The sequence below is a fragment of the Chrysemys picta genome, chromosome 2, assembly GCF_011386835.1.
Source record: "Chrysemys picta bellii isolate R12L10 chromosome 2, ASM1138683v2, whole genome shotgun sequence".
NCBI classification, from domain to species: domain Eukaryota; kingdom Metazoa; phylum Chordata; order Testudines; family Emydidae; genus Chrysemys; species Chrysemys picta.
The window spans coordinates 284399823-284414200 of record NC_088792.1 but is presented as its reverse complement, the minus strand read 5'-3'; the positions used below and the strand labels follow the sequence as shown (position 1 = coordinate 284414200).

The window sequence follows — 14378 nt, the reverse complement described above, 5'->3', positions numbered from 1 at the left end:
GTGATACTGCGTGAGTTGCTTAATATTGGCAAAGTGCTTTAAATTCCTTGGATCAAAAATTACATGCTGTATGACTGTAATCGACGTCAACTCTCTTTTTTTCCTTGGGCTCAAGACAGGAAATTGTGATCCCGATTCTTGAGTCCCCACAGTCCAGGGCTTTTGGGGATTCAGTCTGTTTGAACAGAAGGCCTCCATTACTATTATTATCATCCTCATAATCATCTTGTCAACTTCACAGCCTGACATTACCCCAGAGAATGACCCTGATTCCCCAAGGCCCCGCAACACCTGCAATCATCTACACCAATGCAAACTGGCTGTAAATGCTCCTGTTCCCATGACACCTATTCTGCACCAATTGTAAGTGACGGCACAAGGTACAGGGCAATGGACAATGAGGCCCAGTTGCCTATGGTAAAGGCAGATTTGTCCTGCATTCCCCAAGGCAGTCAGCCTTACTCAAGTCTTGGCTGACGGTTAGTCATGGAATGAGCAGCTCATCTAGAATGAAGTACTGTCCACTGAGCTCTGCATTAGCAGTGACCATCTCTATCTTACTCCAGTACCCAGGTTACCACAGCTTCATCCTGACAGAAACAAAGCCCCAGTGCCTTTGTCATTGCCCTCGTCCTAGAATAACCCATGAGGCAGTGGTCGTCCCCTCTGGCCCGCACTCCACTTGACTCTCTGTGGACTCTGAAAATACTGAGATGAGGGAACATTAGGGGCCTGCCCTCTTCTACCTATCCTACGTACACACCACATCCAAAGGGTGCTGCGGCCTAGCACCCTCACCACTGCATGAGGGTCACTGCGCATTCCTCTCCTCGACATTAAACACTACTGCATTCACCCACTAATGCGCAGGAGATCACACGTCATGATACTCCAGGGTGTTTCTGATGAGGCAAAGGCCCGTCAGAATTGAGGCAGTTGGGAACCATAGTTCCAGCTTCTCCAAGCTGCAGGGAGAGCCACACAACCATGCTTGCTTGCTTCCTTCCTTCCTTCCATCATAGCCACACTTTCTATCTATCTCCTATGACCCCCCACCGCAGTATCTGAGCACCTCTAGTGAAGGGAAGACAACTGGATTTAAAGCAGGGTAAGCGTGCAACAGGAGGCAGCAGCACCTTGGTAGCCACAAAAATTACACTCAGCTGCGAGGAGCAAGAGGTGAGACAAACTCATGCTGATATCTTGCAGAAAGACACGGACGTAGCTTTTACGCAGCCATCAGCGGCAAACCACAGAGGCCTGGGCTTTGCTGCATGTTGACTGGCTGACGAGAGAAGCAGTGGGAGAGCTAATCAATACAGAGCATTGATCGTGGTGGTATGGAAAGGTCACTCCAGCACAGTGGGTTGCTGCACAACATTGAGGTCAGGGATGGAAAATACACTAGAACATTCATGAATGCTCGTGAGTGTCAAGAACCAGAGGAAAAGGAGACACAACAATCAGAGCTTTGCAAGAGGATTAGATCACCTGGCCCAACCCCAGCCAGGGCAAAATGTTCCCTACAGTCTATTCTCCTTGACTTTGCCCATTAGTGGGGCATTTTTTGAGAGAATTCTGCACAGATATGAGGCTCAGGATGGATTGTTCTGGGCAGAGAAGTCCCCTCTTTACCCACAGAACATGTAGCACACACGGACCACAAGCAGGCTGCATCTCCAAGCCTGACCAGGAGGAACCACTGCTGGGGACGGGGAAGTTCTTCAGTTTCCATGGCCCATTAAGTCACTGGCTGCTCTATCAAGGCTGTGAACAAAGGGAGTGATGCACCCTTTGTGGAGGGTTGAGTGAGGGTTGCCACCATCTGTCCACCAGGAACTGGACTCAGTCCACCAACAGGTCACCAAACGGCCCATCAGACAGTAACAATGTTCAGTTTGGAACCACGTTCTGCCCGTATGACTGTATCTGAACTGGTCACTCGAGCCACAAAGCTCCCACCCACTGTCATTGATAGCCTGGCACGTATCAGTACGGGGAAACAGCTTCTGAGGATTTGACTGAGAACCCGAGGAGTGTTTCATGTTCTCTCGGGTATCTGGCCCATTCGCCAAAAGTCCTAAACTCCCCCTTCCCTCTTGCTCCCATTCCTGTTCCCTCTCTCTGCCTTCCCATACAGAAGCAAACTCTGGTTGGGCAAAACTCTGGGAATGTTTCCAAATTATCAGCCTCGGTGATTCTATTCATGAGAACAGGTTGGTTTTCAAGCTGAGCCTACACACACATGCTCCAGCTGCCTTTGTCCAAAAGTCTGCATGGGAAATTCTCAGCTAAATTTCCACAAAGCAACTGAATTCCAGTAAGTGCTCTCCACAGAACACCATGTGGGTAGAACGTTGTTGTAACAAGGAGCTACTTTCCCACGCATTGGCAAAAGGCCAGGTTTGCGGAGTTCCTGGACTTGGATAGTAATGACATAGGAATAATGCCGCTGGACCCACTTCTGAGCACTCCCCGTTGTCTGTACGAGATAACGTGGCTAAAAGGGCTGACCTGATCCTGGGATTTGTAATAAACAGAGGAATGTTGAGCAGGATGTTATATACCTCTGCATATAACACGGGGGAGATTGCTACTGCAAGTGTGTCCTGTTCTGGTGTCCACACGTTAAAAAGGATGTTGAAACAATGGGGCAGGTTCAGAGGTGAGACACGACAATGATTCGAGATCTGGAAACCTGCCTTACGGTGAGAGACTAAAGAACCTCACAATTCATTTAGCTTAGCAGACTTTAAGAGGCAATCTGATCCCAGTTTGTAAGTATAGGGAGAAACTTTCTGATCATAGAGGGCTTCTTAACCTAGACAAACTTGAATTGCAGGCTCACTTGGAAACTCCTGCCTGTAGTTGGCTTGCTTGGAAATTCAGCCTCTGGTTAAGTGTAAAACTGAGGCCCAATCTTGCTACAAACTAGCCCCAACATTCACCTCAAACTCACCTCGACTCACTCCCCAGGCATAGGCATACCAAGACCCAGCGGGTGGAATCGGAAGCTAAAAAATTCAGGCTGGAAATAAGGTGTACATTATTAACAGTGAGAGTAGCTGACAATTGGGACAGTTTACCAAGCAATGTGGTGCATTCTCTGTAATTTGGAGTCTTTATAGCAAGGTTGGACTTTCTAAAACATACACTCTAGCTCAAGCACAACTTGTTGGGCTCAATGCAGGAATCCCTGGGTGAGATTCAATGGCTTGTGCTATGCAGGAGGTCAGACTAAGTCCCTTCTGGCCTTAAAATCTACAGAGTTACATGCATCTCATGACCTTGGCTTTGGGTGGGGTCTTTCCTCTGGAGACTTTATGCCAGTGCAGACCTTGGATGAATCAAGCTTTGTATGTTAAGGAGTCACAGCCACCACAAAAATGCAGCTACTTCTGGGGTGATACACAGCAGCTGTTTAACAGCGAACAGTAACCCTATTCAACACAAAGTGAAGAAGAATCCCATATTTGAAACTGAAGGGGGAATTTAGGCAGACAGACTGTAGCTAGCTAAATTGGGATTAGGCCAGGATGCTCGGTTTAAATACCCTTAAGCTGTGGGATCATTAGGACCTACATTTTCAAAAGTGACTAGTGATTTTGGGTGCTTCAATTTTGCCCATCTCCAACTTGAGACACCTTAAAGAGTCCTGATTTTTAGAAAGTGCTGAGCAACCACCCTTCGAAAATCAGGCCTCTTAAAGTGTCTCAAGGTGGACACCCAAGAACCAGGGTACCCAAAACAGCAAGTCACTTTTGAAAATGTTAATGTCTATGACTCAAGTGTTCAGGGCACTAGCTTCATTGCCTCTCCAGCCAGCACCATACTGGGTTATGTGCCAGAGAAGAGAATGCCACCTACTAAGCCACCAAAACCACTTCCTTCAGCACCTGCTCATCAGAAAATGGTTCTGCCTCAGATACCCAAACATCCACAACAGGAGGGCAGAACCTCCAGAATCCACCCAGACCAAATGACAGCTGCTGTGCCCAGTGAGAAAAGCGGAGAAAGAAATCTGTACCTCCAGACCGAGACGTAAATGATAATCAAGAGCAAAAGCGTCAGCGAAGATACTCCACAGCCTACGATTAATGTGACAGAAGGGACCAGCACTTTTTCCATGTTCTGAAAAAGAGAAAACAAGAGACAAAAAGGACGCTCAGCAAATGCTACCAGCTCGGTTTCATAACAAGATCTTTCCCCCACAATTGCCTGAGCATGTGTCAATTGACCAGGCAATCACATCAAACTGAAACAAATAAATAGGATGTGAGAAACAGACACATTTTTGGTTGACCCAGCCTCTCATCGGGCCTGATTCTATTCTCACATATACTGGTGTAAACCAGGAGTACTTCCAGTGAAGTCAATGGAGACAAACAGTCTGAGAGAGGAGAATTGGGCCCTTCATCTTTAACACGAGGCTCCCGAGAGGGTTAATGAGGCAATAACAGCAGGAGGTCCGCACGCTCGCAGGTTTACAAATCAGCTCTTCTGAGAGCTGCTATCATTGCAGCTCGGAGGATGAGAAGAGGGTGAAAATCTTCCACCAATTAGAAAGCACCATCTGGCAGGCAAGGAGACAAAACAAGCGAAGAGGAAAATAAATAAATAAACTCGGTGATAACATCCAGCTGGAATGGCCATTGTTTCACCACCCTTCCTCAGCTGCACCCGGCGTCTCTTCCTATGCACAGCAAGCCGGTAAACTTGGAGGGAATTCAGCCAAATTATAGGATCCCTCCCGCCCCTGCTCCCTCACCTCCCTCCTGGCCCTTCACCTGGGAAAAGAAAGGAGCTAACTAGCTACCCATTCACAGCCAACATGCAAATCCTAAGCTGGCATCTGAGACCACAGCAGGGGAAGATGATCATATTATGGTGACTCTCTCCTCCTGAGTTCCTCCATTTGCCCCAAACTTCCTTTCATGCTTATGCTTTGGTTCCCGTATTGTTTTGATTCCTGGATGTTCAGCCTGGGGGATGTCACGGTCTCATCCTTGAAGAAAAGAATTTGCTCTTCTAATTTTTCAGTTCAGCTGTAACTCTTCTCCTGCCACACAGTGGGGAGGGAGGGGGGAAGGAAAGGGGACGAAATTAGTTTCACTCATGGGAGGAAAGGGAGGAGTCTAGTAATTAGTAATTCATACAGGACAGGGCTAAGAATGGTTGAACTGATCTCCTGTGTGACCAAGTCCATTTGGTGGACCTACCACTTGGCTAGTCAAAACTGGGCTGTGGCATCGAAGGATTGTCTTAAACTCCATGAGGCCAAACTCACTGCAGGTGTAACAGCACTGAATGCAAGGGAGGTAGACCAGGGATGAATTTGGCTTGTTATTCATGCAGAGGGAGGTGTGGCGGTCTATTAAACATTAAGGTTGTCCGTGTTATTGCTTGAGACCTTTATTGGGTCAAATAGCACGTGGCCTCACTGGCTCCCAGACACTGCCCGTGAGCGGGGACTTTGGGGGTAAACACATGGCAAGGCAGTTTTTAAAAGGTTTGGTAGTGGAGGGCGTGGGAGGGAGAACCTGTGTGGGTAGTTCATCCTATGCATTAGACCTCACCAGCCTTTAGCATAGCTGGAGAAGACATGACTGGGGATGGGAGAGAGGAATATCTTTCCCTTGATGTGTGAACCCACCGCTCCTGTCAGCCATGTGCTCTTGAAGTGTCAAGTGCTCCACAGTGGCTTCTCCTAATCTGGTTCTCCAGATCATGGATGGCAAAACTTCCCCTTCTCCAGACTACACTGTGTATTTCTCTGTTGCATGTTCTTTATCCACCATGCCCCATGCTATCCATGTCAATGCTCCCTGCTTGGAATGAATACAGAACAGCTAGCAGAAATCCACAATGCTGATGACAGAGGAGAATGATCCCTTGTGATTGAACTGACTGAGGCAGCTTGTGGGGGTGTGAGGCCAGGGACAAGGACGTTATTAGGTTTTCCGGTATCCATGTTTATTGCTACAGCTGCTGAAACGAGGTGGTTTCTGACATAAACATCCCCCAGCACTGGGCTCTGCGTGGATATGGGACAGGAACAGGCAGCCCTCGCAGACAAGTAGTCCGCATGCAGTTAACTCCGCAATACACTCTGCTAACTAGAGACAAGCAAACCAGATTGGACCAAATGAGAACTGAGCTGAACCTTTGCCCAGAGGTGAACGGCACCTGCTCTGAACCTTCCTTGCAGTTTGAAAAAGCTGGGTGATGGTTTTTTGCTTGTTTCATTTGGTTGCTGTGGGCCAAGAGCACATTTTGGCTCTCATGAGAGGCATTAATGAAGAGCAAGACCCTTCTTAAAGTGTTTATAAACTGAACCCCACCTGGACATACTAGAGACCCCAGGGGAAATCTTGCAGGATTTCCAGCCCAAAGAGTTTGGGATAAACTTTTAGAGAAGCGTCCAAACCTTTGGACGCTCAACCTACATGAGATTCTGGATCTGGGGTCTGATTCAAAGGCCACTGCAGTCAATGGGAGCCTTTCCATTAACTTCAACAGGCTTCGGCTATGGCCCTTTGAGAAATTCACCAATCACTATGTACTGCAGTTTGTTTTAACAGCTGTTTCTTTCATAATTTAGATCTCTCCAGCACCTAGCCCCTAGCTCTAGACACCTCTCACTCATCAAAAACACATAATGATACTCTCACAAGTATCAAAATCAGCAATGCTATATCTCCGTGTCCCAACTAAACAAGTACCCAATTGCCAGTAATCACATTGCAGTGAAAAGAAACCTCCTAAAAAACCTAAACATCAAACCCATCCTATGGTTCCAACCAACGTGATGTCTACATCAACCACCAGCTAGACCTCCCTTCTTCCTGAAATGCCTGTAAGAAAAGACGAGATTTGCCACATGCTCTAAGGTTAATAAATCAGTCTCTGGCTGACCACCATGTGGGGTAGTGAATTCCAGAGTCTAAGGGCCTCATGAAGAATGTCCTGCTTCCATCTCCTTATTATTATTAATCGTTTGTTACTACCACAGCACCGAGAAGCCCCAACCAGGGACCAAGGCCTCATTGTGCTAGGCACTGTACAAACACAGAACAAGAACAGCAACAACAAAGATGATCTCTGACAATCTAAGGCTACATTTACACGCATAGCAACGTGCAGAGTACGGGCACCATACGTGTAGCTACGCGCCGCAGTGAAAGGCAGTCTGCGTCCTCGCTTGTCACTGCACTGTGTATCTCCATGCACAGAGAAAGGCTCTGGCACTGGGGATGCAGAAGGAAAAGACTGGCAGGGGGGAGACAGCAGGGAAAGAATCTGGCCCAGTGTCCTTCCCCATTGCCGAAGCCTTCCTCTGCAGTGGGGAAAGGCTCCAGTAGCGGCCAGACAATGGGATGCAACTGCTAAAACTAACATTGTAGAAGTGGCACTGCTTGGGCATCTAGCAAGCCATGTATGGTATAAACCCTGGGGGCTTAGGCATGGAAATAACTCTATTCTACTTTATTCGCCTAAGCCATGCCGAGTGTCTACACTGCTACTGATACCTGTGCTAGCTGGGCATGCAGTGTCTGCACTCTACACACAGCTGTAAGTGTAGATGTGCCCTGAGTATAAGGCAAGAGACCGCAGAAAGATAGAGATGGGGCAGTACAACCAATGAGATAATATGGGTCAGCATGATAGGCAGTGGTTTCAGCACACCAGCAGCCTGACTGTGCCTCACGGCACAGGAGAGTTTTGAGGAGGACTATGAGGTGGCTTTGCAGATGTCTACAGGGAGCTCCTCCCAAGCATGAGGGGCAGCCTGGGAGACAGCACGAAGGTGCTTGTCTGAAAACATAAGTGGGAGATGGCCTGGAAAGTGAAACCAAGCTCCAGCTCTTTTCAGTGTAGACCAGGAATCTCCTAACTCAAGTACCACCATCACTCACAACTGTGGCAGAATGGTATCTGCTCAAGGGCTTCGCCGTTTCTATTTAGAAATGACTTGAGTGATGGGGCTCCCACTGCTCCTCCTTGGGAGACCCAGCTGCAGTCTGACAGATCTCACCATCGGGAAATATTTATTGGCCTTCAACCTTGCTTTTGCTCAGTTTCATCCCATTATTTCTGCTGCCGTTAGGGACTGATCCAAAGCCCACTGAAAAGAGGATGAATCTTCCCATTAACTTCAACTGGGATTTAGCTCAAACCATTGCACTCCCTGGAGCCATCCTGGATAATTCCGCTCCCTCCCTGGTGTTTACACCCTTCAGTGCCGAAGCTTTGTATACCACTCCCTACAAAAAGAAATCTGGGAAGGGCACTTCTTTTGATAACAATGTGAAGCCTTCTTTCCAGAGAGGAAGGGTGGTCCAGTGGTTAGGCCATTGCCTTGTGCCTCGCAAAAGCAGCGTTCAATTCACTGGTCTGCCACAGACTTTCTGTGTGTCCTTGGGCAAGTAACTTGGTCTCTCTGAGCCTCACTTCCTCATCTGTAAAACAGGGACAATAGCCCTGCCCTGGAACGCTGTGAGGATAAGCACATGAAAGAGTGTGAGGAGGTAACAAGCACCATATTATTACCTTAGATAAATGTCCTCCTGGGCTGCTTTCTTACTGCCCCTGCAACATTCTCTGTCACAACGGGCCCCGCTGGCTGCTACACAAACAGAGTAATGATGGCCAGGGATTCGCAGCAAGTGCCACATGATATTTAACCAGTCTCATTTAAGTGAATCTTCATGTGGCCAGGAGAAAAGACAAGTCTAGGAAGTTGTACTAAAAACAACCCTCCCCCTCACCCCTCGAGAACGTGCCTCAGAGCTGGCAGTGAACTAATGCAATGTTTGTGTTTTACATTAAGTGAGGGAGAGTGTTTGCTTATGATCCTGGATTCCTCGGTGAGAGAACCAGACTGAAGGTAATTCGCACATGTTCAAGCCTTTGTAAACCGGGACATTCCCTCAAGGTGAACTCATACTTGACTTACTGGCCCTTGTGGGGAAGTGACAGCTTGGCAGGCTGGCCTGCATCCTTGCATGGCTTAGAGGGAATTAGGTCTAAGAGCTATACCTGCGTCCTGATTTCCATCAGCCAGTCCCAGTTTTGACATGTCTCTTCCATGTCCGTAAAACTTGGGCTTGCAGTACGACAAAGTTGTACAGTTCAGGTGAGGACAGGAGCCTCAAACCAAAGAAACCCCTTCCTAGGGGTACGTCTACACTGAAGCTGAATGTGTGATTTCTAGCTCGGGGAGATGTACAGGTGTACCCGCACTAGCTTTGATCTAACTACCGTGCCACAAATAGGCACATACTCAGGTGGCGAGCCTGAGCCGCCACACCTGCCGTCGCAGCTACACTGATATTTTTAGAGCATTATTTCAATCAAAACCAGCACACGTTCATCTACCCCAGCTGGAAATTACACCTCCCAGCTGTATCCCTAATGTCCTCCATTGCCAAAACAAAACTCTGCCAAAACGTCATTCCAACACTACCAAATCTCCACGTATAAACGACAAAACCTTACCCCCGAAGTTGACAAATCCCCCATCCACATGACAAAACTCTTCCAATTTCACGTCCTAAAACCTTCGGCCACCCATCCACATTTTCATACTGAATCTCTCCCTGTGGAATGAGTTCCATAAACCGAGGGGTCTGTCGTAGCACTAGATGAATTATTTCATTTATTTTATCCAAAAGATCCCAACTCACTTTACAGCTATTGTACCGAACCACAGCACCACAGAAAAGCAGCCACCACCAGGGTGGAAGGGAATAGGATGAGGAGAATTTTGGCCAAGGACACTGTGGTGAACATCTACTACTACAAAAAGTGCCAGGGCTTGGCTTGTTTCCACACCCTGCCAACAGCACCCTTCCCCTCATTTAAAAAAAAACAAAACAAAACACTTTTTATTCAGGCAAAGTTAAAATAGGTTAACTTACTACATCGTACATTGTTTATTACTTATTCAGGATCAGGTTAATAATCAAAGAACCTGGCTAAAAATTTTGGCTTAATGACAGCGGGAGCCCTTCTTCTCTGAGTATGCTAAAAAGGGTGAGCACATTTCTAAACACCTATCCTCTTTCTGGTGTTTCTCTTATGTACGTACTTGGAGTCAAAGTTTTTCCATTAGTAGGAAAGTCCTTATTTTCCTATACCACAATTCAATAGGAGAAGTCACACTTTTCCAATACCGTGCAATACAAAATCTTGCTGATAACAATAAAAAAGAAAGTGAAGAAGTGGTTTTTTTTACCCACAAAAGCTTATGCCCAAATAAATCTGTTAGTCTTTAAGGAGCCACCGGACTCCTCGTTGTTTTTTTGTGGATACAGACTAACACGGCTACCCCTCTGATAATAAAGAAAAAGAAAGTAATTTGTCATTCTGTTTAAAAAATAGCTATTTTACTGAAGCATTATATAATCAGGCAAAGGCTCTTTAGGATGCCAGGATTTTGTAGTAAGATGAAACCCTTTAATAATTTACTCCCCAAACTGTCTACTTCCTGAATGCACCATGCATGCAAGTATGTTCCCCTTTCCCTGCAACCACTCCAATGAAGTGCCTCCTACTAGCAAAAATATGATGGTTTTTAACTGGAGTCAAATGCCATCTAGATAATAATTAATAAAAAATTATTTATTAGCTATACAAATTGAAGATGTAGATCTCCCACATAAAGACCCCCTCATCCAGATGAATTTCTTCATCCAAATCTCTCTTCTATCTTTTCATCTGGGTTGTTTTCCTATCAACATCTTTTTCAATCAAAATTGTATGCATCTTAGAAATTAAACCTTTTTATTCCAGTTTGCTCCTGGGTCAACTCCTCAAACATGGTTAAAGATCTAGATAGAGCCATCTTGTATGCGGATTTCACAATAAAATGTTTGATACTTAAATACTGAAATTACAGGATCTTTACGTTATTTACATTATTACAAAGTTTTTGGTATGATTTCAAATCAGGACCCAAGAACAGCTGTCGAAGTTGAGTAATCTCAGTTCTTGTCCACAAGGAATAGTCACTTTGATATTTCCTAGGGATACATTCCTGATTATTAATGAAAGTTGCTAAGGGAGAGGGTCTCGGTGACAGGAATGTAAAAAAAATGGCTAAAGCTGTGAAGGTGGTCTGGATGAATGGGTGATTCCTTTTTATTTTTTGTGACCTAAATTTCTTTCTAACCCACCTATTACTACAAATAGCTATACTTGGGCTCCAGTCTTGCTTGAGGTTTACCCAGTGTTTGCATGGTCTTTTGTTAACCCATTTGATCAGTGACCTGGAAAAAAACCAAAAATCATCACTCATAAAGTTTGCAGATGACACAAAAATTGAGGGAGTGGTAAAAATGAAAAGGACAGATCACTGATTCAGAGCGATTTCGATTGCTTGGTAAACTGATGCAAGGAAATAATATGTGTTTTAATATAGCTAACTGTAAACGTATACATCTAGGGACAAAGAAGGTAGGCTATAAATGGGGGACTCAATTCTAGGAAGCAGTGACTCCGAAAAAGACTTGGGGGTCATGATAGATAAAACATGAACTTCCAGTGTGACACTGTGACCAAAAGGGCTAATGTGATCTCGTTATGCATAAACGGGGCTTTTGAGTAGGAGTAAAGAGGTTATTTTAATAGGCAGCAGGTTTAAAACAAACAAAAGGAAGTATTTCTTGACACAATGTTCAGTCAACCTGTGGAACTCTTTGCCAGAGGATGTCGTGAAGGCCAAGACTATAACAGGGTTCAAAAAAGCACTAGGTAAGTTCATGGAGGATAGGTCCATAAATAGCTATTAGCCAGGATGGGCAGGGATGCAAAACCATACTCTGAAGTATCCCTAGATTGTAGAAGCTGGGAATGGATGACATAGGATGGATCACTTGATGATTACCTGTTTTGTTCATTCTCTCTGAAGCACCAGGCATTGGCCACTGTCAGAAGACAGGATGCTGGGCTAGATGGACCATTGGTCTGACCCAGTATGGCCGTTCTTATGTTCTCTGTATTTGGCACTGGTACAAACACTGCTGGAATACTATGTACAGTTCTGGTGCCCACAACTCAAGAAAGATGTTGATAAACTGGAGAGAGTTCAGTGAAGAGCCATGAGAATGATTAAAGGAGTAGAAAACCCACCTTATTTATCTTAAGAAAGAGAAAGTTAAGAGGTGACTCAATTACTGTCCATAAATACCTATATGGGGAGCAGATATTTGATAATGAGCTCTTCACTCTAGCAGAGAAAGGTCTAGCACAATCCAATGGCTGGAAGTTGAAGCTAGACAATTTCAGACTGGAAATAAGGTGTAAAATTTTAACTCTGAGAATAATTAACCATTGCAACAACTTACCAAGGGTGGTGGTAGATTCTCCATCACTGACAAATTTTAAATCAAGATTGGCTGTTTTTCGAAAAGACCTGCTCTAGGAATTGTTCTGGGGGAGTTCTATGGCCTGTGTTATGCAGCGGGTCAGAGCAGATGATCACAATGGTCCCTTCTGGCCTTGGGATCTATGAATCTATCACATCTTTTACTTGTGATGTGTAATAATAATAAGCCAAATTAGGGAAAGCTATTCCACTTCAAAACAAATTACGATAAATCTGAAATTTTAGAAATTGATATTCCCCAAAGGGTCAAAATATATAACATTTAAATGAGTAACGGAATATTTCAAATATTAAGGAATACATATTATGGAGAAATATAAAAAATCTTTTAAAGGCAAATTTACCGTCCACTGTGGAATAAAATCATGAAAGAGGAAGGGAACAAATATGAAGGTAGGGTATCCTTGGTCAGGACCTCATCTGCGAGGGCTGAACTGAAAGACCCCAACTGAGGAAATTGCATACAACTCATTCTCTCTCCCTAGGGAGGAGCAAAGGTTTACCCAACCCTGAAGAGATTTAACCCGGTGCTGTTTGCAGAATGTTTGCAGAATTCTGGAAGATGGTTCGAAATGAAGGGCCTGATCCTGGAAGTCCCACTGACTTCAATGGTAATATTAGGGCCCAGATCCTGAAAGGAATCTATGCACCTAACTCCCAGCGAAATCTATCAGTACTTTCAAGGATCTGGGCCCAAGTGAGGTCCCTAGGAACGGGAAGTCTCACAAGGTTAGTCCCAGTCAGCTCAGGATTCTGTTTTGTTTCTTTGTTTACGAGGTTGATTTTTTTTCCCTTTCCCTTTTTCTCTTTAGCAAGAGAGGCAGCCTTTGTTTTATTCCCTCTGACTAATTAAAGCCCCTGACAGATAGCGACCAGCTGCTGTAGGATCTCAGCCTCGCCAGGAAAATTTCCTCAGAGGACGGGGAAAAAAGGGTTGGATTATTAAAAAAATAAAGAAGTAACGACAAGAAGGTGCTCCATCATAATAAATCAAAGAGACAGGTTAGCCCGCACCGGTGGAGATGCTCATCTGGAGACTTATAAGGCAAGCACTACAACTGGGAAGTAAAGGAGCCACTTTCAGATGTGCAGTCCAGGGACACTGGGTCTCCATCACTTTAAAAGCCGCCAGGGTCTGGAGGAGATCCTCTAGAACTGCAGACATTCTGTCCCATCCCCACCCACCCTGCTGGGTGCCATGTGGAAGCCCCATTTGGCGCCCTGAAATCCATAACAGACAATGCCCCAGTGATCATAGGAGAGGGGACACTCTTGCCGTAGCAAAAGGGAACAATAGGTCAGTCTCAACTCCAATTCCCGCAATTCTGTCACAGAGCAAGGACGAGGAATGGAAGGATTTGCAATCAGCGACATCAACTAGGGTGGAATAATGAATGCTCCTGCCTGAGGCTGTTTGCTCTCCCTGCTACCTAATCTGTCTGCCTGGCAGGGGAGACGGATGCTCTTCCTTTTCTCTTAGACATCTTTTTTCCTTCTTTGCTTTCTGCCTCTCCTGATTACCATCCCGTTTTCTCTTTTCCTTCTTCCTCTCCCTAGCCACTCTCTCCAGTTTCTTTCTTTCCTCCCCAATTTGGCCCCTTTTGCCATCTGTTTCACAGCCCTCTTTCCAGATCCTGTTTTTTTTCTTTCTGACCTCAGTTCTCCTCTCTTATTTTCCTCTCTTCAGCCCTCCTCTCTGTTCACTTTCTCGCTCCACCTTTCCTTCCTTCCTTCTCTTCTTTGCCAGTAACTCTGTGAAATGTGACTCTGTTAAAGCAGCAGCATTATCCTTGCTCCACTTCCCTGCTCGTGCCCCTGCATCAAACTAGCTCCATTTAGAACTAAGTCAAAGGATGATATTTCTCAATGCTGCACATGTTGTTCTTTCTGCCTCTCACATCCTCAGTGGTGATCAGGGCTGAGCAAACCCTGTATTTGACATAATCACCCTAATAATGTAACTCAGGCATTTGACTGTTTCTTCTGTTCC

At 45.5% G+C, this 14378-nt stretch overlaps 1 protein-coding gene across 7 annotated transcripts in view; it reads right to left on the bottom strand.

The window, feature by feature from the left end:
- The window catches only part of ADGRB1 (adhesion G protein-coupled receptor B1), a 380951-nt gene that overhangs the window by 75007 nt on the left and 291566 nt on the right, over positions 1 to 14378 (bottom strand). For 5 of the 7 annotated variants that reach the window (XM_024102700.3, XM_065586325.1, XM_065586326.1 and 2 more), the window contains 2 exons: positions 4028 to 4131; positions 2960 to 3028 (listed from right to left, as the gene is read on the bottom strand). In XM_024102700.3, coding sequence (XP_023958468.2) covers positions 2960 to 3028; positions 4028 to 4131 — 173 coding nt within the window. The remainder of the gene's footprint in view (positions 1 to 2959; positions 3029 to 4027; positions 4132 to 14378) is intronic. The other 2 variants (XM_065586324.1, XM_065586327.1) reach the window with 1 other exon arrangement.